General features: G+C 39.5%; 1 protein-coding gene across 8 annotated transcripts in view; it reads left to right on the top strand.

Annotated features, from left to right (window-relative positions):
* The window catches only part of CADPS (calcium dependent secretion activator), a 444,424-nt gene that overhangs the window by 294,813 nt on the left and 122,527 nt on the right, over positions 1-27,084 (top strand). For 5 of the 8 annotated variants that reach the window (XM_070933536.1, XM_070933531.1, XM_070933534.1 and 2 more), the window contains 2 exons: positions 14,440-14,546; positions 25,448-25,604. In XM_070933536.1, the coding sequence (XP_070789637.1) occupies positions 14,440-14,546; positions 25,448-25,604 (264 nt within the window). Of the gene's footprint in view, positions 1-14,439; positions 14,547-17,499; positions 17,509-17,798; positions 17,802-21,685; positions 21,704-25,447; positions 25,605-27,084 lie in introns of all 8 variants that reach the window. The other 3 variants (XM_070933537.1, XM_070933530.1, XM_070933529.1) reach the window with 2 other exon arrangements.

Genomic DNA, 27,084 nt, shown 5'->3' with positions numbered 1-27,084 from the left:
AGAAAAATTAAACAGAATTTTGTGACCAATTTTTCTTCAGGTCACATTTGAGAGAAATAGCTGCAACTTGTTTAGTATGAATTTTATTTTTAATTTCACAGGCATTCCCTGACACCACAACAAACGGCATTATACAAGGAGTATGGGGTCACTGAAATGAAGAGTAATATACCCCATTCAATTGAGCAATGCCTTGTCCCTCTCAAAAGGCCATAACAATAAAAGCGCTCTGACTTGCCATTCTCATCAGCAATCACATTTTAAACAAGTGTCCACAGCTATGTGCAATTTATACTGATAATATGTGTCAAGGAAAGAAAGTGCTAGGTGTTCTGCCGTCATCAATGTCCAGATGGAGACACTGCACATGATTAGTGGTGACCCCAACAGGATCAGACAACCTAACTTGTAAAAATACCTCCATCTGATTAAATGTTGGTGGACTGGCACTGGATATGGATGAACCTTGGCAAAAATAGTCAATTATGAGGAAATAGCCGTCACGCAGGCAAATCTCATGAAAAGACTAAAATAATGGCACTGTTGCTGTGAATCGTAAACATATCAAGAAACCTGAATATCCAGGTCACTAGAGTATTTTTATTTCTGGGAAAAAAATCACCGGATATGTCCATAATGGTTAATATCAACAATGCCTGTGAGAATCATTCATCTCTAGCATTTGAGTGTCAGTAGTAATACCCGGTTTCTCCGAAAATAAGGCATCCCCTCATAATAAGCCCAATTGGGCTTTTGAGCGCATGGCAATAAAGCCAAGTGCTTATTTCAGGTTTCAAAAAAATATAAGATAGTGTCTTATTTTTGGGGAAACACGGTATGTGGAAGCTGCATTACTCATCTTGAGACATTAATATAATATTATTTATTTATCCACATTATATTTAGCTTTCAAAAGGTATCCACAGGTTATGGTTAAAAAAGTCACAACAGATGTAAACAAAAGATGGCGGCATCTTGATTTTTTTGACCTGGCCTTGTGGTCACACCTGTTAGAGTACTTTCTAGTCCAGAAGCCTGTGTCCTGAAAGCTTTTGGGCTCTAACATCAGGAAAGTTTGTGTGAATTTATAAAACTATATTCCGCATGCATTTATTTCCAATTTCTAATTTGTGGACATCATACAAACATATGGTGAAGATTTCCATATGTTAGAACATTGTTCTAAGTTTAGAGAAAGTTATTTATTTGGAGGTTTTGTTTCCATTTCAACCACTTTTACGGCAGCTCTCATAAAATAATTCACGGCATTAAACTTAGTGACTAAAATTCTAGAGCAATTTGAATTTTGATTGTGTTGATTTGCAAAGAAATACAAGGTACCCTCCTGAAGTTTAGCAGATTTTGAGAGTGTACTCTGGATTGATCAGAATTTGATATGAGTGATTTTATAGTGGTTTATACTAATTAGAATTTGTAGAGTACTTTATGTTTGTATATGTTAGTGTATATCGACTTCAGGTGCTTGGCAACTGCCATCTGTTTGCAGTGTCCTGCAGTCATATTTTATGATGTTTTTGCTGAAAAACTGCAGTTATTTCCAGTTTTAGGGAAAACTAGCCCAAGTGGGCCATTGATTTGCTTAATGACTGTTGGTTTATTGTGTGTTCACTTAGCTTAACTACCACCAGCAAATGTCTACGGAGATTTTCAGTCATCCAGGTTGTAGTTGTCCCAAAAGTACATTTTAAAGAGGCAACTGGACTTTCTTATTTTTTCTTTGAAGTCATTTCACTTCTCATCCCAGAAGCTTCTTCAGCTCTGACTGGATGGTGGGGAAATAGAAAGATTTATATTCCTTGCAGACAGCTTGTCATTTGCCTTCTTTTAGAGAGTTGTTGAGGCCACTTGGGGGTTTATCTGTGTCCTCATGGTCACCTGAATAGTGCAAGTGGGTGTGGAGCCTTCTTGGAACTGCTGAAAGGACTTTGTTGTAGATTGGAGATAGATGATGTTGTATCCCTCCCCCTTTGTTGATAGAGGGTTGTACAATTTTTACATGGGCTCCACACCCATTTGCACTACTAAGGTGACCCTGAGGACACAGATAAACCTCCAAGTAGCCTCAACGACTCTCTAAAAGAAGGCAAATGACCAGCTGTCTGCAAGGAATATAAATCCTTCTATTTCTCCACCATCCAGTCAGAGCTGAAGAAGCTTCTTGGATGAGAAGCGAAATGTCTTCAAAGAAAAACAAGAAAGTCCAGTTGCCTCTTGAAAAAGCACCTTTAGGACTATCATCAGCAAAAAAAAAAGTCATTAAAAATATCCAGTTATCTGATGACTTATGACCATCACCACTTACGACCATGATGGACAGGCCAAAAGCTACCTGTAAAAAGGATGCAACAGAAATCTAAAATGTAGTAAACCTCCACTAACTTGTCCCAGGGCCATTTTTAAAGGGAAATATAACTAGTGTCATTTCTAGCATTCTGCTCTACTGTCAGAAGAAAGGTACCACTGTTATAAAAATGACCAGCATTCCTCCAGGAATAAAGGGGCCAGATTGTAGGCATAATCATATCAAGGACATTTTTAACTAAGTTTTCTAACTTGGGATGTGGACAACTATATGAGTTGAGGAAAAAGAGTCCATTCTGGTAACACAAATGCCATAGCTGCACTAATTTATAATATAAAAGATAAGAAGACGCCAAGGTATAAGCATAGGCGTGTCAAGGACAGTCCCAAATTTCAGTGATGCTATGACATACTGAGAGTACAAAACTCCTGCATTGTCAAAGTGGGTTTCTCCTTCCTTAGCTCCGACAGAAGTCCTCACCCAAAACACAAAACTGAACAGAAAGAAGAGTAGAGAAAACGCCTGGCATGTTAAACTCTGCCCAGTCACCCGGAGGAGAAAATCTCTACTAAAGGACAGTAATGAAGAATGTTTAGAAAGTGAAATCAATGTCCCAGAGGTGTTGTCATTTCCTAATTGTCCTCAAGTGTGCCCTGAATAGTCAGGATGCTAGCAGCTCATCCGTGATTCTTTAGGGTAAAATGCATGGATGGCTGGATAATTCTCAGAATTGGATGGCTCGGTGACAGGACTGGAAGCCAGGACAGCTCCATTCATTTCAACACCTCCTCGTACCTTACAGGGCTGCAGATATGAATCCTCCCTCTGGATAGAGATTTCTGCACAGCAGCCCTGACTTCCGCGATCACAGGGGACATGTTTGAAAAGCCCCAGTAGACATCATAACAATTCAGTTGACAGTTCCTCTATGGAGTTGCCTGTTCGCATCTACCTCTGCAGAAGCAGTACCCATTTCTCTCGTACGCCAGCCAACCAGCCAACCAGCCAGCCCTGTGCTTTCTGAAGCTATTGACACTGAGGCCAACAGCTAGTGTAAATCAGCCCTAGGAAGCTAAATCTGTTTAGAACACATACACGCGTAAATAAAAAAGGCAAAGTTCTCTGCTTTTACTTTTTTTTTTTTCCCCTCTCTTCTCAAAGCGAGTAAATTTATCCTGGAAGCAATAAGGATGGGCGTCAATTTGGACTTTCAACGATGTAGCGATTTGATGTTCTTCCTGCTCCCCATTGCCTTTGTAACATAGCATGCAGCAATTACGTCTCCTGCCAGTGTTTGGCAGGAGACATCGCTATGCACTTGCTGGCATCAGCAAGGAATCAGCAGGGGTATTTTAATGATTGCGGTGGTGCTCGGTGCAGACTGCAGGAAAGATGCACAGATCCTCCCAATTGCCTTTCAAAATACTTTTGTTGTTGTTGTTGTTGTTGTTGTTGTTGTTGTTGCTGTTTCTACAAATTCGTTTAGGGAAGGAGAAAAAAAAAACAGCCAAAAATGGATGGAAATGGTGGACAATTTGTTGTTAACAGCTCGATCCAATGTAGAGGTCACGTGCTTTGTATTTTAGGGGCAACTTGATAAGGCTAGCTACTATGGCCATTTTGCTTTGAGCTATTCTGTTTCTCAATACCCCCACCTCCTTCCTTCCTTCTCCTCTCTGGTTTTTCTGATGCACACCCAGATATACACTGTGGAAGTTGCCCAAAGACATCACAACGGAAGTTGCAATTGAATCAGGCCCCCTGGATAGTTGCAGGATTGGAAATGCCAAACAGCTTTGAAATTTATTTTTCATCCAGGTCACCATAGATGCCTGGCAGAAATGCACAGCTGCTGGTAAATTCAAATGCTAAAACATATTTAAAGATGGTGGCAGAGTTGGATTGTGGTTGCACTCTTGGGGGTGCAATTGTTCTCTGGCTTTGGCACCCTCAGAAAAATGTCTCTCTGTAGAATGCCACTTGGGACCCACTCAAAGAAAGAAATGCTCAGAAGGATTCCATGGTGACTAATACACCAACTGAGGGTTCCAGTTATATTTAAACTTCAGTGGGTTTCAGTGTACATAACTTGATTGGGTGAATGTGGGGTGTGTATTGGCAACAAACATTCACAAAGTTTGTGTTTCTAAAAAGGCATAAATCTTACCACAAGAGTCAAGGAGAGTCACTCTTCCCAACCTGTCATTTTCTTATCCATATTATACAGAAGGTGACTAGAGAGAGGTTGTTCTCCCTGTCTAGTGATACTCAGATTTTGGATCAAGCCAAGGTCTTGAATGGGGAGAAAAAGTACTTCTCTGCACAGTTTGTGGTTGCTTTGCAACAGGGATAGTTGTTATTTTAACAGGGGCATCTGTGGGAGGCACTCAAAAAAGTCAAGAGTGAAGTTCCAACTGTGCAACTAAAGCTCCAGCCCTTTGTTAACATACATCATTTTGTAGACATACAAAAGCATGAGGCTCTGGTCATGTGTTCATCTGCCAACTTGATTTTTTTTTTACTCTCCTCCAGTAAATATCAGTAGTTCAAGAAGTGGTTAATTGGTCTCCTGTCCTTCAAGGGGAATTCAGCAGAAAGAGCAGGGTAAATGGTCCTCCCTACCCTTAAAATTCTTTCAAAATTCCCTTAACTGTTTTTTTTCCCAAGCCAATTTTAAGGTACTAGTTAAGATCTGAATTGACTTTCTTGATGCCTTAAATTGACTTGAATTGGAAAAGCAATTCAAGGTGCTTGGGAAACTAAAAAAAAATGAGATCATAAAAGCCACAACGCAAGAGAGAAAGAAAAGTAAGAGACCCCAGCTAAAAGCAGCATGGCTGCATAACGGAAGCAATTACCAGAAGCCAGCATGGGTTTGTTAAAAACAGATCATGCCAGACAAACTTTATTGCTTTCTTTGATAAAGTGAGTAAATTGATGGATCAGGGAAATGCTGTGGATACAGCATACTTAGACTTCAGTAAGATATTTGAACAAGTAGACGAGACCTCCTTCTTGGTAGGATAGAACACTGTAGGATAGACAGCATCACCACCAGATGGATTCGCAGTTGGCTGTCCAATGACACTCAGTGTGTAATCCTCAGTAGAACTTCATCTACATGGAGTAAAAAAGCAATGGTGTTATTCAGCCAGTTCTATCCAGTTCGGGCGAACTGGTAGCAGCAGCGGCAGGCTCCGCCCACCTGCCTGGACATAATCACATCCTGTTTTTGACACTCTGCGCATGCACGGAAAGTCCTGCGCATGCAAAGAGGTGGTACTGCGCCAGGGGTGGGTTCTACTTACCTTTACTACCATTTTGCAATGGGGCCGTGCGCACGCTCTTCTGCGCATGCGCAGAAGCGTTCTGATGATGTTGAGGTCAGTGGGTGGAGCCTCCCACTGGTTTTACTACCAGTTCTATAGAACCGGTGCAAACCGGGGGCAACCCACCACTGTACTATGCATGCGCATGCGCATTCACATTTGCGAACCGGTAGCGAAGATAAGTGAATACCATCTGTGGAGTGAAGCATACAAATGGGGTACCTCAAGGTTCTCTTCAACATCTTCATAAATGATCTAGATGAGGGGATAGAAGGAGAGCACATCAAATTTCCTGACGACACCAAGTTAGGGGTATTGCTAACACTTTGGAGGATACACTCAAGATTCAATTTTGACAGATTTGGGCATTGGGCCCTAGCTAGCAAGATGCAGTTCAGTGGTGAGAAAAGTAAGGTCCTGCACCTAGGCAGGAAAAATCAAACACACAGGTACAGCATAGGCAGTACCTGGATCAACAGTAGTGCCTGTGAAAGGGACCTAGGTGTCTAGTGGACCACCTCTTAAGTATGAGCCAGCAGTGTGCTGTAGGTGCCAAAAAGGCCAATGCAGTTCTAGGCTGCATCAACAGAGGGGATAGCTTCAAGAGAAGTGATATTACCACTTTATACTGCTCTAGTGTGACCCCACTTGGAATACTGCATCCAATTCTGGTCACCATGATTTTTTTAAAAAGATGCTGAGACCCTAGGAAGAGTGCAGAGAAGAGCAACTAAAATGATAAGGGGTCTGCAGGATGAATCATATGAGGACCGGTTAGCGGAACTAACTACGTCTAACCTAATGAAGAGAAGAATTAGGCTTGACATGATAGCTGTCTTCTGATACATGAGGAGTGCAACAAAGAGATGGGGATTGACCTATTTTCCAAAGCTCCTGAGGGCAGGACAGGAAGCAATGGGTGGAAACCTGTTAAAGAGGAATCCAACCTGGAACTAAGGAGAAACTTCCTGACACTGAGAACAATTAACCAATAGAACATTTTTTTCTTCCCTGAGTTGTAGGTTCTCCATTGCTGGAGGTGTTCAAAAAAGAATTGGACAGCCATTTGTCTGGGATGATCCAAGGTCTCCTGCCATGGCCAGGAGGTTGGACTAGAAGACCTCCAAGGTCCCTTCCAAACCTGTGATTCTATGATTTCCATGACTTTCCCTTCCTTGTTCAAATAAAATGTTGCTATTGCAATTCAGCCAATTTACCCAGGAAAGGGATCTGCAAATACAATGCTACTTGCCCACTCCTGAAGCAACAGGAAATCTTCAACAAGAAGATGGAGCTTGGCCATTAATTTAGGTGAATTCCAAAGGAGATCATAGAGGATAAGAACAGCTATTAGTCATGCCAGTATGCTCTCTCCGGGATTAGAGGCATTTTTCCTCTGAATAGCAGTTATTAGAAAATAACAGTGTGAGATGGGTTTTTGACCTGATTCAGCAGGGAGATTATGAGAGCAAAATGGAAACTGTGCTTTGTCATTGTTAAAAGCGTTGTCAAAGAGCAGAGATCAGGTGCCCTGTTTCAGGGCTGTTTAAATCTTGCAGACCTGTTTTTCTCATGGTGACTGATAGAGACCAATGTAAAGCTAGCAGTGGGCCGCTTAAAAGACCTGAATTTTAATATCGCTTAGTGAACTTGGTCAACCTCCTTGCCAAATTTTGCAATGTTCAGACTGGCAGAATGGAGGAGATAGAAATCTTCTATCTCAACATACTCTTATCTTAGAAGTTATATAGATTACTGGATAGTTATGGAGGTCACATACCCTATTTGAGCATAAGTAATACACTATAAAGTGGAAAAGACAACAACTCCATTGTATCAAATAAAGGCAAAATTCGGGAGTTGCAGAGATAAAAATGGGAATTGCCCTCTGCAGCTAAAGGCCTACCTTGACTTGTTTGATTCTGCAGCTTTTCCTTTCTATCTTTACTAAATGAAGTGGAATGTTAGAAGGCCAGGGAGGCTGGCTTATAGATCTTAGTTTCTTGTGAAATACATTTTAACAAACTTCCAGTTGCCTAGTCAAGTTTAAAGAATAGAAAACTTGGCTAAACCAAGTTCCTGCTTACAACCTAGGTGTGTTTTTTGTTTTATGGCTCAAGCAATATTATGGAGGAGAAGGCCGAAAGACCAAATTGCTAAACTTTTCGTAGGGAGTGTTACAGAAACAGGAATGCCAACTAGAATAGCAAAGTCCAGATCTTTTATGTTTTGAAGTAGAAATAGTGTTTAATTTTTTTCACTGCTCCTTCTTTAGTCAGTGAAAAATGAGATTTCCTTTGTTTGGAATATAAGCTTATTTTTGCTGCAAGAAAAGAAGAAGAAATAGGTTAAGGCCGTGATGGCGAACCTATGGCACGCGTGCCAGAAGTGGCATGCAGAGCCATCTCTCCAAGCACGCAAGCTGTCGTCCGTTGCTCTTCTGGGTTCTGGCGTGCCGGCTAGCTGGCCTTCATGCATGCAGGAGCACTGGAAACTGAATGAGCAGCCGCCCAGACACCCAGTGTTGGCGAACCTTTTCAGCACCAAGTGCCGAAACAGGAGCATGTGCATGCACATGCCGGAAACCGGAAGCATTGCCAAGTGGCAGCTCTTCAGTTTCCGGTGTGTGCATGTGCACCGGCCACCTGGTCTTCCAGTTTCTGGCACACCTGTGTGCACGAAAACCAGCTGGTCAGTGCACATGCGCATGCCAGAAACCGGAAGAGCTGCCATCTGGCGGCTCTTCTGGTTTCTGGCACGCACACGCACGTGCACTCCCATTTTGGCACTCGGCGCAGAAAAGGTTCACCAACACTGGGTTAAGCTATAAAACCTGTCATTAATCTTAATATAGAGGTTGCATAGAAAATATGTATTTAAAACATTCATCACAATCACAAACACAATATTGAGACTTGAGTGTTGGTCTGCAGTAGAGGCGTTTTGATATAGATACTAGAATAGATACTATTCTGTTATTTTGAATAGTAGAAGTTGTCAGAATATTTGCAGCAATATCTGCACAAAAATATGTCCATAGGGATTCAAAGATTTACTCCCAGTTAAAGAAATACGCTGAATTGGAAAATTTACAATCTGCTGTTCATTTGTTTTTACAATAGATGTGGCATTGGGCTGTTTGTTCATAGTTCCAAGGAGGATGGCTTGCATCTTTGTTTTGTAGTTCACTTAACTTTTTTTCATGAATACACAGTATACCGATTGCTTGTTGGAAGGCTTTGTTCTTAAGTAAATTGTCAGGCAACCCTACAGTTCTTTTAACCTCCAGAGCAATTGCTCCTGCTGAATGATTCTAATCTGGACTTGATGCAAAGAATTCAAAAGAGTGGGTGATAATCTTCTCCCTGCTCAAAAAAGAAATGTGCTCCCATTGTACTCCAGAAAGCTCTCCCACCACTAGCTTCATCTCTATTTTACAATAGATTATTCAGACGTTTACTCATTTACAAATATAAACCTAAGAGAATGGTAAGGAAGGAGACAGAATGGTAGAATGGTACGTTCTACCTTCAAAACCCCAATTCCATAAAATGCAATATCTTGGAATAGAAAGGGCATCCTTGTTCATGTGGCAGTTTGAATAGGGGCTCAAAAACCTGCATTGTGCAGGGGATTTGCTCAGATATGTCACTATCAATGGCAAAAATTGAACCTGAGACACAAGCATTACCTGTTCTCCATGTTACATCTTCCCCCTCCCCTTCCCAGAAAGTTGAATTAACTCTCCATACTGCAAAAGAAATCCAGTAAATTCACCTTAGAAAAAGTAGTGCGATAAATAAATGAAATGAAAACAAGCATGATTAAAAGCATCATTTATCCAATCTCTATCACTAGTTATATGTTCCGTTATATTTTGGTTGGTTTGGTCAGTCAAGCTAAATCCAACTTTGAACATTACAATTGTGCATTTGTGTGTTAGGCTGGGATTGGTAGTTAAATTAAAATAGGATTATAATCCAGGACATTGGATTTAAATCAAGTTTAATTAAATGAATTTTATTGAGATTCTTCATTAAGAATTAATTAAGAATCCCAATAAACCTAACTTCTTAAATTGAGAATTAATTAAGAATAGTAGGAAAAAATGACAGCCTGTTTTATACTGATAATATAAAATAATATAATCAACACAATTTTCTTTTTAAAATAAATTACCAAACTTGAGGTTCCTCTTCCTCTCTTTTCCATTTCTTGGAAATGCAAAGAGGGAGAGAGGGAGGGAGAAAGAGGGAGGGGGGAGAGAGGGAGGGAGGGAGAGAGAGAGGGAGGGGAAGAGAGAGGGGGGGAGAGACTATCTTTTGGCAGTAACTCTTTAGATAAATATGTCAAATCTTTAGAGACAGAATTGTTTAGAAAAGTGCTTGACTATTAAAATATTGAATTAAATATAATATATAGGACAAATACATTCATCATATAGAATTTGTTGTGTTAATACAGAAGAACATTATATATATATATAATATATAATATATACTGTATACATATACATATTATTACCGTATATATTATGTTATATACATATATATTTTATATATTATATATATTTTCTCCCTTAGGCTGATATCACAAACTATATGACAGATGGGTCAAGTCCTGATTTGTAGTATTCTAACATTTGGAATAGCAAAGTAACATATTTGATAGAACTGGCAAATTTTTATATATGATTCAACCCAGAGTATAAAAGACACTAGAATTCTAAGTGGAAAATAACAAGCTGGAAACTATCAGATACCACACATTTTAGGGGGGGTGAGAGTGAGAGATCTGTGTACACATTTAAATTGCACTACGAATTTTTTAGCTATGTCTTCAGCCCAAATTTGTGTTATTATTTTTTTTAAAAAAAAATATCTCGGTATCTGCAAAATAATTTATTTGAAGAAGTTCCTTCTTTTTTTCAACTAATAACACTGACTATGTCTGGAAGCAATCTATAGAGAGAATATTTCTTCCTATATGGGTGAAAAAGGCTGGCAATGCTATTTCACATTTGACACATGCAGATTTAAAAAAAAAACTAATTGACTGTACTAAAATCCTGCTTTTTGCACTTGGCTACATGAAATAACAATTAGCATTCACACTGAATTTTAAGGATCTTAGATTGTGAACTTTCCTCGCGTAGTGGAATCTGTCAACTTGAGATAAAAATGTTTGTTGTCATAATTGTGTAGTACTTGAGTTGACGATAAGCAAAACAGCAGCTCTTCCATGTGTACTTTTATCATTTTCTGCTTATTTTTCCTTCAAAGTTACCATCTTTTTTTTGTCACTGTTTATGAAATCACGTGTGTCTTTATTTTTGCTGTCTTTCAACATCCTTCGCAAACAGCTCGATCGTCAGTGCCCAAACCTCCAGTTGGGCCCACTCCATCTATTAATACACAGGCTAACATGATCAGTCAGATGCTGAAAGGCATACAAGAGTCAAGTACTGTAAAAAAAAAATCTTTTTTTTAATTCAACAAATTGCTAGCTTAGTCATTTCCTATTTAATTTACCGTAGCGTAACTAGTTCCTACCGTAAGCTTTTATCCAGAAATGGCTAGCGCAACGCTTTTAGAAATAGCTTCAGTTTCAAAATGTCCACATTTTCTGTCTAGCAATGTTTGACATATGCAACATTTTCAAATATCAACGTCAGCACAAAATAACATTGTTGTTGCATAACATTTTGCATGAGACCTGTGAATTTGTATGATTTCAATGATGTATGAAGTTATTGAAAACTCTGTTGTTTCATTGAGCAGTGCTCCAGCTGCAATGCGATAAATTGAAGGAGTTGTCTCAAAAAAAAAAAATTATTGAAAAGAAAATCAGGGACAGGGTGGATTTACATTTTACCTAGAGACAGAATCTTGCAAATCACTTATAAAAGTTTTGGTACATATTCCCTCCATAAGTTAAAGGTGTCCAAGGTCTAGTAATTAGCATAGCACAAGTTGGGTAGCAAGCCAGAAAAAGTATTGGAAGATTGTTGTCAGAACTGTTCCTTTCTTGCACCTTTCCTTTTTTTTCCTGCCTCACAGAAAAATGCTGTCTGTTGGATTATTTGCACAATCTATATAAACAAGAATTTTCTCCTTGTTAGTTTTTTAGAAGCAGTAAGGGAAGGACTCAAAAATGGACTATCCTTCTTGAATCAAATCTATGCAGGAAGAATGGTTAAGTGCACTGATCCTTTCTAGTTGGATTCAAGTAAAATCACTTGGATCTAATAAACCACCGATTGCTAGACAATTGTGATTCTTTTGTCAAGCACCTGAATTTGACGCTTAAATTGTGATTCAGTCAGTCAGTTTCTGATTGACTAGCGATAGTAATAGCACTTAGACTTATATACCACTTCATAGTGCTTTTTACAGCCCTCTTTAAGCGGTTTACAGAGTCAGCACATTGCCCCCAACAATCTGGGTCCTCATTTTACTGACCTCAGAAGGATGGAAAGTTGAGTCAACCTTAAGCCTGTTGATATTTGAACTGCCAAATTGCAGGCAGCCGGCAATCAGCAGTAGTAGCCTGCAGTACTGCATTCTAATCACTGCTCCACCATGGCTCATAAGCCAGCAATTTTTGACTAACTCTGGTGCGCACAATCAGTTCCTAGTTTCTTATTCTAATAAGCAGCAATTTTGCAATACTTTTGAAGCTTGGTTACTGATCATGGAAGTCTTCAATATGACATGAGGAAGGAGATATCCAAGCAGTCTCCTATGTCTGAAATAGCTTGAAGTGGACTGCTTTAGCAAATTTCAACAATAGCAATAATAATAATCTGTATTTATGAAGCACCTTTAACAAGTGCTTTGCAATTCAAGGAAACACAGTGATTACAAACTTCCATCCAATAAAACTTGGGGGGCATATATAAAATAGGAATCAAACTAAGGAATTGACAACATTAATAAGAATTAAATGGGTGAAAGAGATCCCATAATCATCTATCAGTAAAAATAAAAAGGGTGGGGGATCTTTTAATGTCTTTTAAAGGCCATGAGGTTTTCACAGAAGGAAATGTGGAAGCTTATTACACAATCATATGGCCAGGTACCTGAAACCTAGAAATGGTGACAGACATCCTGCAGTGGAATGTAAAAAAAAAGGTTGTTTTTTATACATTTTTTGTCTTAAAAAGGCACATTGAATACAAATTTATGTTTACACGTGACTTTAAGCTGAGTCCTCCTCAGAGTCCTCTGAGTCCTTTAGAAAGCCAGAAAATTGAAATAGGACTCCCACAAATCTCCCTATGGACTAAGCACACAATAAGAATTTAATATTTAACAGTTTTATTGGATTTAATGTGCCATTGTGTTGCTTTATTATGGATATTGTTTTAATTTTTGATTGGGACTTGCCCAGAGTTTAATATAAGGTGGGCAACTATAAATGTATAAAATAAAGGAGGGAGGGGAGGGGAGGGGAGGGGAGGGGATGAAGGAAGGAAGGAAGGAAGGAAGGAAGGAAGGAAGGAAGGAAGGAAGGAAGGAAGGAAGGAAAATAACATGATTCATCTATCCCTAATGAATAATTGATCTGGCTTTTGGAGAATGTCAAAAAAAACCACCTCAGTTCTTTGGACTCTCATGAAAATACTCTGGACAATTGTATTGTACAACAGTGGTCCCCAACCCCCGGTCCGCGGACCGGTGCCGGGCCGTGGAGTACCTGGCACCGGGCCGCGCAGCGGCCGGGGGACATGAACGCTGCAGCGCAAAGGCTCCTGGGCCGTGCGCAAAAGCTCCTGGGCCGTGCGCAAAGGCTCCAGGGAAGAGAGCCCCGCGCAGGTACGCACGTGTGGCCCAAAGCCCCCACCCCTGCGCGCGCTCAGCGGGCCACGGTAAAATTATCAAAGGCTGATTGGTCCGCGGCGATAAAAAGGTTGGGGACCACTGTTGTACAAGAACTAGGAAGGGATATTTTTAACATTACATGTAACAATATTTTTGTACACATTCATCCCATATTCAAACATTATATCAAGATACAGGAACAACCATTTCAGTTTAAATGGTTTGACTTGGATATGGTTTGCTTATGTGCCATCTGTTTTGGTATCAAATTTAAGAGACTACGTAGTTAGAGCTTCTGCAGGATGATCTGTCCCAAACCTGACCCTTTAAGTCTTCTAATGATACACTATTACCACTCTAATTGAATCCATCTAACTTGTTGCTGGTCATCATTTTCTCCTTCCCACTCCCTTTCCCAACTCTTTAGCTTTCTCAAAAATAAATATGGGAGACTTGTTCTATTTTTTGCCAGTTTAAAGTTCAAAGAATATAAACTCATTCATGTAAAATAGGGTGAGTTCATTTTAATCTGTCACTTTAACATTACTAATTCTTAGATTATTTTATACAATACACACATTGCAAAAATATTTCAGATCTAGAGCACAGATATATGTATGTATCAACTGTGGAATTAAATATTCCTAATGTAGATACTAGAAAGATGATGTCTCTAGGAAATGTACATTTCTCACTTTCCATTAAATACTTGCTATCAGTGCAAAGGAAGGCAGTCTTTATATATCTTTTAAAGTCAATGTTGGAGCACTGTTTTCTTAATATAACAACAAATGTTGCTTCATAGTTTGCTCAGTACTAACTATATAGCATTTTAATCCTTGCATGATGTAGTTTTTTTTTCAGATTGCAATTATTACAGTTTTTAATTAACTACCTAATCGATTGGCCATATATTGAGCTTCTTCTGTCTCACTCCATTTTAATTCAAGTTCTTGTACTGCAGAAAATGTAGGTCGGTTAATCACGCCTGCCAAAAAACTAGAAGATACAATTCGCTTGGCGGAATTGGTGATTGAAGTTCTGCAGCAGAATGAAGAACATCACGCAGAGGTGAGCAGCAGTATGCTAAAATTTTCCAATCAAGAACTATTAGAGCAAGTGTGTACCTGTGCAAATTGCAGACATAATGCTTTATGTTCTAGGTAAATCTTAAGTAAGACAATCCATTCTCCTCCCGAAATATCTCTGCATTTCAGTAAATACAACCTTGCAAGGAAATACATTTGAAAGATGTATTCAAGTATCGGGCACAATGCAAACTCACTCTGATTGCAATTTTATCAAGAAAATTTATCTTGTGTGGAACCCTTCAGAATGTGTGTTCCAGAGGACAGCTTCAATATTAGCTTTCACAGAAGATTGCTAATGAAGACATTTGTGTAAAAATGTTGCACTACAATACAATGTCTTCTTGGTTTTATACAAAAGTCTCATCATCTTATTCTATGAAGAAGATTGTCTTCTTGAATAATCACCATTTATAGATTTAGCTTTCCATGATAATTATCCAGCTTATCCATGACTGATAATGATGCAGATTAATTACAATATGAATAATTACAATAATTACAATATAAAAGGTACCAAACCTCCTGATAGCTTTTATCCTGGAAATGCTGAGCAAAGTCAGAAATCCCAGAGCTGTAGGCTAGATTGGGAAGCTGAAAAAGAAAGAAGGCAATGGCAAAATATGTCCATGTTACTGCCAAAAAGTCTAAACGGAAATCACTAGGAGTCAAGCTTGATATTTTTCTTTCAATTTCAGAGGGAATATTGCTGGAGATTATAAAGTCATATATTAAGATGTTGACATATGAAAAAGGAAGTTAGAACCTTCCCAAAGAAATAAGGGAGCAAAAGCATCAGAGAGCTGCTACTTCAAGGTATCCCAAAGCTGCTTTTCCAAAGGGCAAAAATGAACTTTCTTGGTTTGTTTTTTTCCCTTGAAAACGTTTTACTTCTCATCTGAAATGAAGAAACTTCTTGGATAAGAAGCAAAATGTTCTCAAGGAAAAAAAACAAGGTGCTTTTGGAAAAGCACCTTTGGGACAACCATGAACTGGATGATTGAGAATCTCCATAGACCACTTCAAAGTCACCTTGAACCACTCCTTTTCACACTTCTTTGCCTTCTCTAAGGAGTGCATCACAAAAAGGCATAGAGGACAATGAAAGCTTCAAGAAGACCATTTTAAAATCACTCCAGCATTGTGAAATAGTTGTTTCACTAGACAAGGTAGAACTCTGTAGATTAACCTGAGTTTCAGAAACGGATAAGATTGTCACTTGAGGCCTCATGAGATAGATGGAGAGCTCTGCCTGAAAGACAAATTCGATCTGTAGCTAGAAGTTGCCCATGGCTTCTGCTTGTGCCCAGGAGCCCATATATATGCCATAACAAACAAAAATGAAGAACCAATATAATACTGTAGTTTTAATTCATGTTGGACTCAGTTCTTCCTCCATCACCTTTTCACTCTGATGAAGATTAGGGAGGTAAATTCATGGAAGGAAAGAGGTTGTTCAGAGTTTGGCCCATGAGAAATACTACTTTCATTGCAAGATGACTTCCATGAACAATTGCCAGCAACACAGTTTCCGTATGCTTTACAAACAGGGATGTGAATCTCCCTAGGAAGACATAAGGAAATGAAATTATGTCATTAACAACACATTGCTCAGAGGAAGATAGCTGTGGCAGCTATAAGCATAAAGCCAGGGACATTACTGAAATGAATTTGCAAACATTGCTATAACTCCTTTCTCTCTCCCATGTCATCTTCCACTGCTGGTTTTCGGGAAATCCAACTTTTGAGACATTTTAGGAAGTTAAACATTTCTTATGCCTTGTGAAATGAGGCATACTTCATGAGGCATTCAGGACATGAATGCAACTTTGGTGATTAGTTAGGGTGTTAGAAATCTTGAACAAAATAAATTTTAGCTGTAAGCCATTAGGAAGGAAATGGTTAGCTTACTATCATAAAATACAAGTATTAAGATTTCTCATCACCTCAAATCACAGATTCAGGTGCCAGCTTCTTCACACTGTTTGATCTGTAGTAATTTCAGGAGCAACCTAACTCTTAGGATAGTCTATTCTGGACTCTAGGACTGGTATCATACTCCTCCAACTCACTTTCATATCAGCTGTAGAACCTAGAAACATGCTAGGCAAATTTATGATGGCCATTCTTAGAGGTAAACAGTGAGAAAATAACTTAAGCAGGCTGGGATAAAGTTTGTGATTGCCATCTTTCATATGACAGACACTGAATCACTTCCCAATTGTACTTTACATCTAAAGGTGTATCATGTCCTTCCCAAACATGATGCCCTTCAGATGTACTATTCCTATGTCTCCCAAAATTTCTTGGTAATGTTGGTCATCAATTCTGAAAATTGTAGACCTCATACATCTGGATGACACAAGTGGATGAAGGGTGGTCTGTATGATTACATAAAGTGGCAGACTTTTTTCCTTAATGGTAATTGTAGCTTAACAACAATCCTGTTTCAGCTTAAGCAAATTCATATATAATATTCTGACCGCTTTGTGATCAGAATGAATTTGCTATTAGATGACACCCTGTAACACACAGTGTATGTTGCATATACTGCGTGCATAGGGGGACTAAAATTCTACATAAATTAATTCCAGGGTTCCGTGAAATCGCAGTGATTTGATATAACTTTTATAAATCGTCCTTTTAAAACTCCAATAAAACGAACCTTTTGCTTATATCGTTTAACCCTGTAATATTAATTCCCTCTTTTCTGCTTTCCTTGTCACTGACTTTTTTTTTACCTTGCATTAAAAAAACCTCCGAAAAATAATTTCACATTTAAAATAAAACCTAAAATATTTCTCTAATAAAAACAATGCAAAATTAATTTATTTCTAGCACGTAGCACGCCACCAGTCCCAACTAATGCCTGATTGCCTATTTAAATTTCCTCCCTGTTTTTCTACTGTTTATTCAATCTTGGATGATCCTGGCAGGGGAAAGAGGTATGTCACTCAACTGAATGAACTGAGTCACCTCCTGTCATATTTTGTGCATGCCCTCTCAGTGCCATGTTTCCTAATGGGATTTTCCCTGGGTAATCCTTGCTTTGTAACTTTGGATTCAAGGAATGTAACAGCAACTTCAGTTTCAATTGCTTGTGGAACTGTAGCCCTACATCGCAGGGCCAACGTCGGGAAGGTTCTTCAGCCCTGCATGTAGCAATGGGTATACTTTTACAAGCACTGCAGTTACATCCCAACACCTGTCTTACCTGCCTGGGCTCTTTCCTCAGCCTGTTGTTTTCCCCTTGTTGCTCAGCACACACACCTGATTTATAATTCACCCTGCTGCTAATATCTATGAATGAGAAAGAAGTAGCTAGGAGTATAGCACTTTTGCCCTCTGGTTTTTTTTTCATTGTGTGTATTGTTTTAGTATATACAATATGTATATATGGAGAGAGATTATATAGGATTGAGGAGAGGAAGGCTATTTCTCTCAAGCTATTGAGAGAATAGGTCAAGCTATTTTCCAAGGCACCTGAAGGCCAGGCAAGGAATAATGGATGGAAACTGACCAAGGAGAGATTCAACCTAGAAATAAGGAGAAATTTTCTGACAGCGAAAACGATCAACCAATAGAACAGCTTGCTTTTGGAAGTTGTGGGAGTTTCATCACTGGAGGCTTTCAAGAAGAGACTGGACTACCATCTGTCAGAAATGGTGTTGGGCTTCCTGCTTGGGCAGGGGGTTGGACTCTCTAGGCAGAAAAGATGCCTAGAAAGCTTCTGGAGGACTAGTCAATCTGATTCTGACCGAACACAGGTGAGGTCTTATATCAAGACCTACCTAGTGGCAATAAAAGCAGCAAAATCCAATTATTTTTCTGCTCTTATCGCATCTGCAGAGAATCGCCCAGCTGCTCTGTTTAGGGTGACCTGCTCCCTTCTTCGGGAGGGAGCACGGGAAGATCCCTTGCAGGGTCGAGCTGAGGATTTTGCGCAATTCTTGCATGATAAAGTCACTCAGATTCGGGAAGGCTTGGACTCCGACTGGATAAGTGCAGGGGGGGAGACGGGGGTAGGTCTTGAGAATATTATCTGAGAATATTATCTGAGTTTGACCATGTGGCTCCCGAGGAAGTAGACAGGATTCTGGGTAGGCTTAGTGCTGCCACATTTTTACTGGACCCGTGTCCCTCCTGGTTGATACTGGCCTCTCGGGAGGTTACACGAGGCTGGCTCCAGGGGATTATAAATGCTTCTTTGAGTGAGGGTGCCTTTCCCACCGCCTTGAAAGAGGAGGTGGTGAGGCCTCTCCTCAAGAAGCCTTCCCTGGACCCGGCTGTACTAGCTAATTATCGTCTGGGCTCCAACCTTTGTTTTGTGGTGAAGGTTGTTGAGAGTGTGGTGGCATGACAGCTCCCCCGGTACCTGGATGAAGCTGTCTATCTGGACCCGTACCAGTCGGGCTTCAGGCAGGGGTACAGCACGGAAACGGCATTGGTCGCATTGGTTGATGATCTCTGGGGGGCTTGGGACAGGGGTTGTTCCTCTGTCCTGGTCCTATTAGATCTCTCAGCGGCTTTTGATACCATCAACCATGGTATCATGCTGCAGTGGTTGAGGGGGTTAGGAATAGGGGGCACCGTGCTGCGGTGGTTCTCCTCCTTCCTCTTCAACCGCTCACAATTTGTGTTGGAAGGTGGGGCAGAGGTCGACCTCGAGGCGCCTTGCCTGGGGGGTGCCGCAAGGGTCGGTCCTCTGGCCCCTTCTGTTCAACAATTATGTGAAGCCGCTGGGCGAGATCATCTGTGGTTTTGGGGTGAAGGTACATCAGTATGCTGATGACACTCAGCTGTACATCTCCACCCCAGACCACCCCAATGATGCCCTTGACGTGATGTCCCGCTGCCTGGAGGCCGTACGGATTTGGATGGGAAGAAATAGGCTCAGACTCAACCCTTCCAAGAGTGAGTGGCTGTGGCTTCCGGCGTCCCAGTATAGTCAGTTGACACCATCTCTGTCTATAGGGGGTGAATCTTTAGCCCCCACAGAGAGGGCTCGCAATCTGGGCATCCTCCTGGACGCACGGCTGTCTTTAGAAGAGCATATGATGGCCGTGGCCAGGGGGGGCCTTCTATCATGTTCGCCTGATTCGCCAGTTGCGTCCCTTTCTGGATTGGGATGCCTTGTGCACGGTCACTCATGCCCTTGTTATCTCTCGGCTGGACTACTGTAATGCTCTCTACATGGGGCTCCCCCTGAAGAGCACTCGGAGGCTCCAACTGGTCCAGAATGCGGCCGTGCGGGTGATTATGGGTGCAACCAGTTGCGCTCATGTAACACCTCTCCTACGCGAGCTGCACTGGCTCCCAGTGGTTTTCCGGGTGCGATTCAAGGTGTTGGTTACCACCTTTAAAGCGCTCCATGGCTCAGGACCTGAGTACTTATGAGACCGCCTTCTGCCACCGATAGCCTCCCACTGACCAGTTCGCTCCCACAGAGAGGACTCCTCAGAGTGCCGTCGGCCAAATTATGTCGGCTGGCAACACCCAGGGGGAGAGCCTTCTTTGTGGGAGCCCCTGCCCTTTGGAATGAACTGCCCCCGGAAATATGCACAATCTCTGACCTCCAAGTTTTTCACTGTGCCCTCAAGACCCTGCTCTTCCAACAGGCAGGGCTATCTTTGTAATGGAGTTTTAAATTTGGAGTTTTTAAATTTTTGGGTTTTTAACGAATTTTGGCCGCAAATGTAAGAATTTTAATAATGTTTAAATTTAATTATGATGTTTGTATTGTGTTTTTACTTGGCTGTGCACCGCTCCAAGTCCTTCGGGAGAGGGGCGGTATAGAAATAAAATTATCTTATCTTATCTTATCTTAGATGACCTACAAGGTCCCTTCCAACTGTGTTAATCTAATCTAATCTGTTCTCAGATGACTGAGGTTGGAAAATAGCTGTGTAACTCAGAAAGGGCATTTTTCTTGGAATGGAAATGGGGTATTTAAGGGAGGTTTAGATTAAGGGAAACCATGTTGTTTCCAACTGCACCACCACTTTGGTACAAATAGTCTTGTGTTAAGGTAAGAAAGGTCTTATTCTATCATTATTCTACTGGAAAGAAAGCAGAAGACAATTGGTGATGACTTCAAAACACACATTCCATGGCTAATAGCCACGAAACCTAAAATGCAGATTCCGAACTGCTGCAAGAAAAAATCTTAACAAAGGAAATTCCTGCCATCTCCAATACATTCACACAACCTCATTTGCCATAACATTATCTGAAAAGCTTAGGAGAGACCCCCTGGGTCAGTAATCTTCTGATAGGAAACAAACACACTTGAGAAATAAACCCCAGTTCATTTTATGTTTCAAGATTGATGGGGAAAATAACCAAACATTGTAGGGGGGGTGAGTCACTCATTTGGTACCCTTCAAGGCAACTCAGTCTGTTTATTTATCAGTCATTCTCAGACCTTAAAAGACCTTCCCCAAAATGATTTGCCATTTGAAAGGCTGAAATTATTACTATTGAAAATATACAGGCAGCAAGCACATTGTCTAAAATCGCCTTAAAGCATTTGGAACAGCATTCAAAGAGAAGTAATCACCAAACCAGTGAAGGGGCCACCCAAAAACATTACCAGAAAAAAAAAAGTTATCTTAAGCTAGTTTAAAGCCTGTTTGTTAAAAATAACAAGCATTACCAGGGAACAATTAAGAAGCTGCTTAGTATGCATGTCTATGGCAAACAAAGATGTATGAAATTAATTCCAAAAAAAGCCTGAGTCATAAAAACACTTTGTAAAAATCTGCTCTTTAAAAAAAATCCCAAATGAGTCCGTAGGGCATGCTACAATCTAAGCAGTTTCCAATATAGTAGATATCCTTTTAGCTCTATACCATTTGTCTTCTCTTCTTTTTTCTTTCTTTTTTCAAAATGGGAAGGGGGAATCTATTTTGCAAATTACATACAGGCACCCTTAAAGCTTTTATTTACTGCAGGCTTTTGAAATTATCATTCTCTCTCCATATGTATATATGTATGAATATGTATATATGTATTTATCTCTTGAAAACTTGCATATATACATGAATTTTCATGGGTATGGTCAAATAAATTATAGATTTTGTGATGTAGGATTTGCATTTCCTTTGTATGTTTATTATAAAGAAGGTAAGTAAAGGCAAAGTAATTTTTTTTATTGGGGAATAGTATTCATGAATAGCAATGGTATTTTTCTCGTTTCAGAAAGAGATTTCAGGATGATAGCTTGGACCTGAAAAAGCAGATATATTATTAGATTCAGTGCTACTTACAAAAAAAATTTTAAAAAATTTTTAAATTTTTACAGAAATGACCATGTTCCTTTCTTTGAATTTCAAAAGTATTGGCTCTTTTTCTTACTCATGAAAACAGGATGTAATGGTTGAATTCTAGATTAATTATCTCAAAAAAACATTATGAGCAGCATAAAGTTATTACACTGTGAGGTGTCGTAATCTAGAATCCACAACTAATGTTTAAAGGATTAAAAAAGGTAATCTTTAGATGCCACAAGATTTTTTCCCCTCGTTTTGATCTAACAGTTCACATTACAGAGGATTGCAATAAAAGTGGTTCATGTTGTCTCAAAATGCCAATACAATTACATTGCTCTTTCACTAGACTGGATTTATACATTGTATAAAGGCAGATTATTAATAATCCTTGTTTGAAACATTAGTTGGAGAAAATGCAGAATTGTTTAGATTGAATCTCTAGAAGTCTCATGAAAGCCTAATACTGGCTGTTATAGAAAACAAGGTTCCTAGACAAAATAAAACTGCCCAATAGCAATTTCCCTCTTGTTTCTTATGGAATTTTTATAGCTTTCAATCGTATACAATTTTTTTTCCTTTAAAATCTAGACCATATAGGAATCATTCATTGCAATGTACAAAGATGACATTATAAAAAGCAGGAAAATAATTCTACTGACATTGGTAACATTGTCATAGTTCCTAAAAATTAATATTAATGTCATAAAAATTATAGAGTTCCCTATAATATATACATTTTATCACATTAGTATCAACCTTAGGAGCTATATCAATGTTACCAAGGTCGGTAGAATTACTTTTCCTACTTTTAGGAAATTTTAAACACTAGCTATACCAGAGTTCTGGAGAGAATCTACGCAACTTGATGGCACTTAATCGATTATACTAGAATTGTTCATATTTTTGATCAATATCTACAGCATTTGCTAGTGAAAACAGAAGGACCAAAAGAAATATTTAAATAAAGAGGTAGGATATAGGACAGTGATGGCGAACCTTTTTTGCACCGAGTGCCCAAACTGGAACGCATGTGCGCATGCGCGCCAGAGCAATGAAAACCCAATGACCAGCTGGCCAGAGCACATGTGTGTGCCAGAAACTAGAATGGCAGCTGACAATGGCGCACGTGCCCACAGAGAGTGCTCTGCATGCCACCTCTGGCACCCGTGCTATAGGTTCGCCATCACGGATATAGGATGTACCAATTCATTGCTTCAAATACTTCATTGCCTCTGTTTCTCAAAATATGGTGTTGGTAATGAAGATCATCCATATTATAATTACTTCTTGAATAAAATTCTTAAGTTACATAAATATTAATGATTTAATAGAAAAAAGTTACTGGACAAGGAATTTTTCTATAAAAGAGAGTTGATATATTTATAATGTCAGTTCCATCTTTTACCTGACATTTCAGAATTAATATCCATGGCTAGATTTCACTTAAGAATAATTTAGAAACAATGCCTATTCATTCCCTTCTGTTGAATCTTCCTCTATTTTTCTCACTGTCCTGTTTCTTGATATTAAATATAAATAACTAATAATTCAATTTCCATTTAAAAACTGTTATTATGTTCCAAATATCTTAAGTATTTTTAGACAAACCAACCCCAAAATGTTCACAAGCATCAAATTCCAATGTCATGCTGGCAGAATGGAATTCTGGGAAGCTAACTTCCTCAACGATTTCTTCACCTGACAAGCTCCAAAAAGGTCCCAAAAGAGAGGAATGGTCTCTGGAATGGAGGATTAAGGACATTAGATATCCTAACGTTAGATAGTGCCATCTGGCACATATGGGAATTGTACTGAATAATTTGGAGTATCTCCCTTCCCTTTCCACAAGTCAGTCCTCTAGTCCTCTGTCTACCATGTTCAAGGGAACTCTGTCTTATTTACTAGGGGAAGTGAAAGACAAAACTATCTTCTTTGAAATATATTCTGCCAACAAAACATTAGCAAGATTCAGAGAAATATATATATACCTCAGTCTACTTGAGATCAGAAGAATTTATGTTTGCTATGACTGATTTGTCCTTTTCATTTCAGAGGATGGATATGTAAAGTTTATTCACTTGTGCCACTCTTGTAAATTAATACATTTTTTAAAAAAATATATAAATAATCATTTCCAACTAAGTTTACAGTGCCTGGAAAAATTAAGGAGTCTTCATCTGTCTCTGAAAAGAGGCTAAAGATCAGAGGTGGGTTTCAACAGGTTCTGACCAGTTCTGGGGAACCGGTAGCAGAAATTCTGAGTAGTTCGGAGAACTGGTAGTAAAAATTCTGACTGGCCCCTTCCCCAAACTATTCTCTGCCTCCCAATTCCCAGCTGATTGGGAGGAAATGGAGATTTTGCAGTATCCTTCCCCTGGAGTGGGGTGGGAATGGAGATTTTGCAGTACACTTTCCCTGGAGTGGGGTGGGAATGGAGATTTTACAGTATCTTTCCCCTGCCATGCCCACCAAGCCACGCCCACCAAGTCATGCCACACCCACCAAGCCACACCCACAGAACCAGTAGTAAAAAAATTTGAAACCCACCACTGCTACAGATGGCTAATCCATATATGTTTTCAGGAGAGCATTTTATATAATTCAGAGGCAATCACCGGAGAGATTACCTGTAAGAATATGGATTATGGAGCAGGGTTTCAGTGACGTATATTTAATCAGATAATCTTAGCCCTTGACTCACTTGTCAAAATACTCTACCTCTTTAGAAAATGACAACTACTATACATAAGCATTGAACTCTTGAGTAAAAAAAACATTTTATTGCTTAGTCATTATTGCACAAGGTCCTATTGATAACACCACTCATGTTGCATGTTCCTAAGCCAGAAGTGATTTGAAACACGCGTGCATGTGTTCCTAGCACATTCACATCTGAGACATGTATGATGTGAATGTCGTTTCAGAGAAGCTGTACAATGACTTCCTGAGGACCTGTGCGCATGACCCATGAGTTACTTCACTGATATTTCTTGGTTTTCAGCGTTCTTTATTTCTTAGTAGTTTTATCCTAGCTTGACTGCAGAGAGCTCTTCTGATGTCGTGTGGGGTTGTTGTTGTTTTCATTGTGATCGCTAATTTATGTTAAAAACTCACCCACTAGCTGAGTTTGAAGTGTAAATCTGGGGTGTTTCGTGGCCACTAAATCCCCAATTTTCATACTTGATAATGTCTGAAGGTTCCTTGGGAAAGAGGAGCAGAAAACCTACAAACACAGTGAAGAAACTCCCAAATGTGATATCTTTTATTCAAGGAACTCTTAAGAAAGAGCATGATCCACAAGGAATCAAGTGACTTATTGTAAACTGGACAGGTGCACGTCCATTGTTTTAGGGCAGATGTGGAAGATTATACCTCTGAGTTCTTTACTCCTTGAGAAGGTGCTCCTTGAGAAGCAGATGCTGTGTTGCACTCTAGTTGCCTTATGATTGCAACATGCTAGCAATTGCACTACTGTTTGCTTTACAATAAAGCTAGATTTATCTAAGATGTTCACTCAGTTTACTATTTACTCCCGAACATGAGATCTAATTTAATAACACTTCTGTTTGTTTTCTCTTTTTTTTTTTTTGTTTAATTTTGCTTTGTTTTCAAGGCCTTTGCTTGGTGGTCGGACTTAATGGTCGAGCACGCAGAGACCTTCCTCTCATTGTTTGCAGTAGACATGGATGCTGCGCTGGAAGTCCAGCCGCCAGACACCTGGGACAGCTTTCCACTGTTTCAGCTTCTAAATGACTCCCTTCGAAGTGACTGTATGTATTGTACTTTGGCCATTTAATTTATTCTCTGTGGAGATGAAGGTGTTGGGCTAATGTAACGGGGTTTTAAAATTGGAGAAGCCTAAGATAATTTAATTTTGTTTTAATGTATTTTAATATTTGTATTGTGTGTTTTTAATTTTGGCTGTTCACCGCCCCGAGTCCTTCGGGAGAGGGGGCGGTATAAAAATTTAATAAATAAATAAATAAATAAATAAATAAATAAATAAATAAATAAATAAATAAATAAAATGTTAATTTTGACTGATTTCCAGTTCTTCCTCACTTAACCTTTTAGTTAAGTCACTTAAATTTATTTGTTCAACTTGTATGCCGCCTTTCTCTGAAGACTCAAGGCGGCTTACAATGCATTTAAAAACCATATATAAAAACATTAAAAATTAAAACATTAAAAACAATTAAAACCCATTCACACCATTCATGGCCAGATCTCGCCAGATCGCAACAGCGAGATCAACGGCCCCAGGCCTGCCGGAAAAGCCAGGTCTTCACCGCTTTTCAGAAGGCCAATAGGGTGGGGATGTTCTGGATCTCAAGAGGTAACTGGTTCCAGAGAGCGGGGGCAGCCACAGAGGAGGCCCTTCCCCTCGGGCCTGCCTGCTGGCATTGTTTAGCTGACGGGACCCGGAGGAGACCAACTCTGTGGGATCTTACCGGTCGCTGGGAGCTATGCGGTAGAAGGCGGTCTCGAAGATAACCTGGCCCTTCACAAATTGTTGTGGTTTTCTGAATAGACTAGCACTGATGATGTTACTTTGTTTGGGCAATGAAATGTCTGCAAGAAAACAACCAAGCTCAGAGACCACAAACATTCCCATTTTGTGAATGTTTATGAAAGAAAACTGTTATTGTATATTCAGAAACACACACATACACAAAAGCACCCCACAACCAAACCTCAGAGCATACACATACTCCTGCAAAAAGAAGATATCCAGTCCTTGTTATTCAATTGATAAATAATCAATACCAACCAGCTTTCTAATTTCTCCTTAAATCAGCTGGTAGGTCATGTTCATTGCATTGCAAATCTATTTGGGGAGACTGCAGAAATGGATGCAGACTTGTGAAGAAAATCTACCTCCTTACGTTACATCACAAAATCACATGAGCCAGGGGAACCAAAGAAAAGACTGTGCCAGCAGCTTCTGGTACTTACTTGTCTGTGTGCAAATGGGGAGGTTTGCATTAGGAACAAGGTTTTTTGTTTTTGTTTTTTAGCATTATACACATTAAAAAAAGTTTTTGTCTTTAAAAGCTTAGTCGAAAGGTAGGCGAGAACCATAATATCTTGGGAAACACACAGATTAGAGAGGCATATTTTTCCCCACTGAGACCTCTACGTAAAAAGATTTAAGCTTAAGTGAAGCAAAGCTTTCTTTCTTGTTTAAGAAGAGATTTCAAACACACATAGAAAGATGGAATAAAAAAATATTTTAAAAACCCTAATGTC

The sequence above is a fragment of the Pituophis catenifer genome, unplaced genomic scaffold (assembly GCF_029215685.1).
Source record: "Pituophis catenifer annectens isolate HBS135680 unplaced genomic scaffold, rPitCat1.0.hap2 SCAF_2, whole genome shotgun sequence".
Taxonomy (NCBI): Eukaryota; Metazoa; Chordata; class Lepidosauria; order Squamata; family Colubridae; genus Pituophis; species Pituophis catenifer.
Note: the sequence above shows the minus strand (reverse complement) of the source record. Positions and strands in the feature narration are given on the sequence as shown.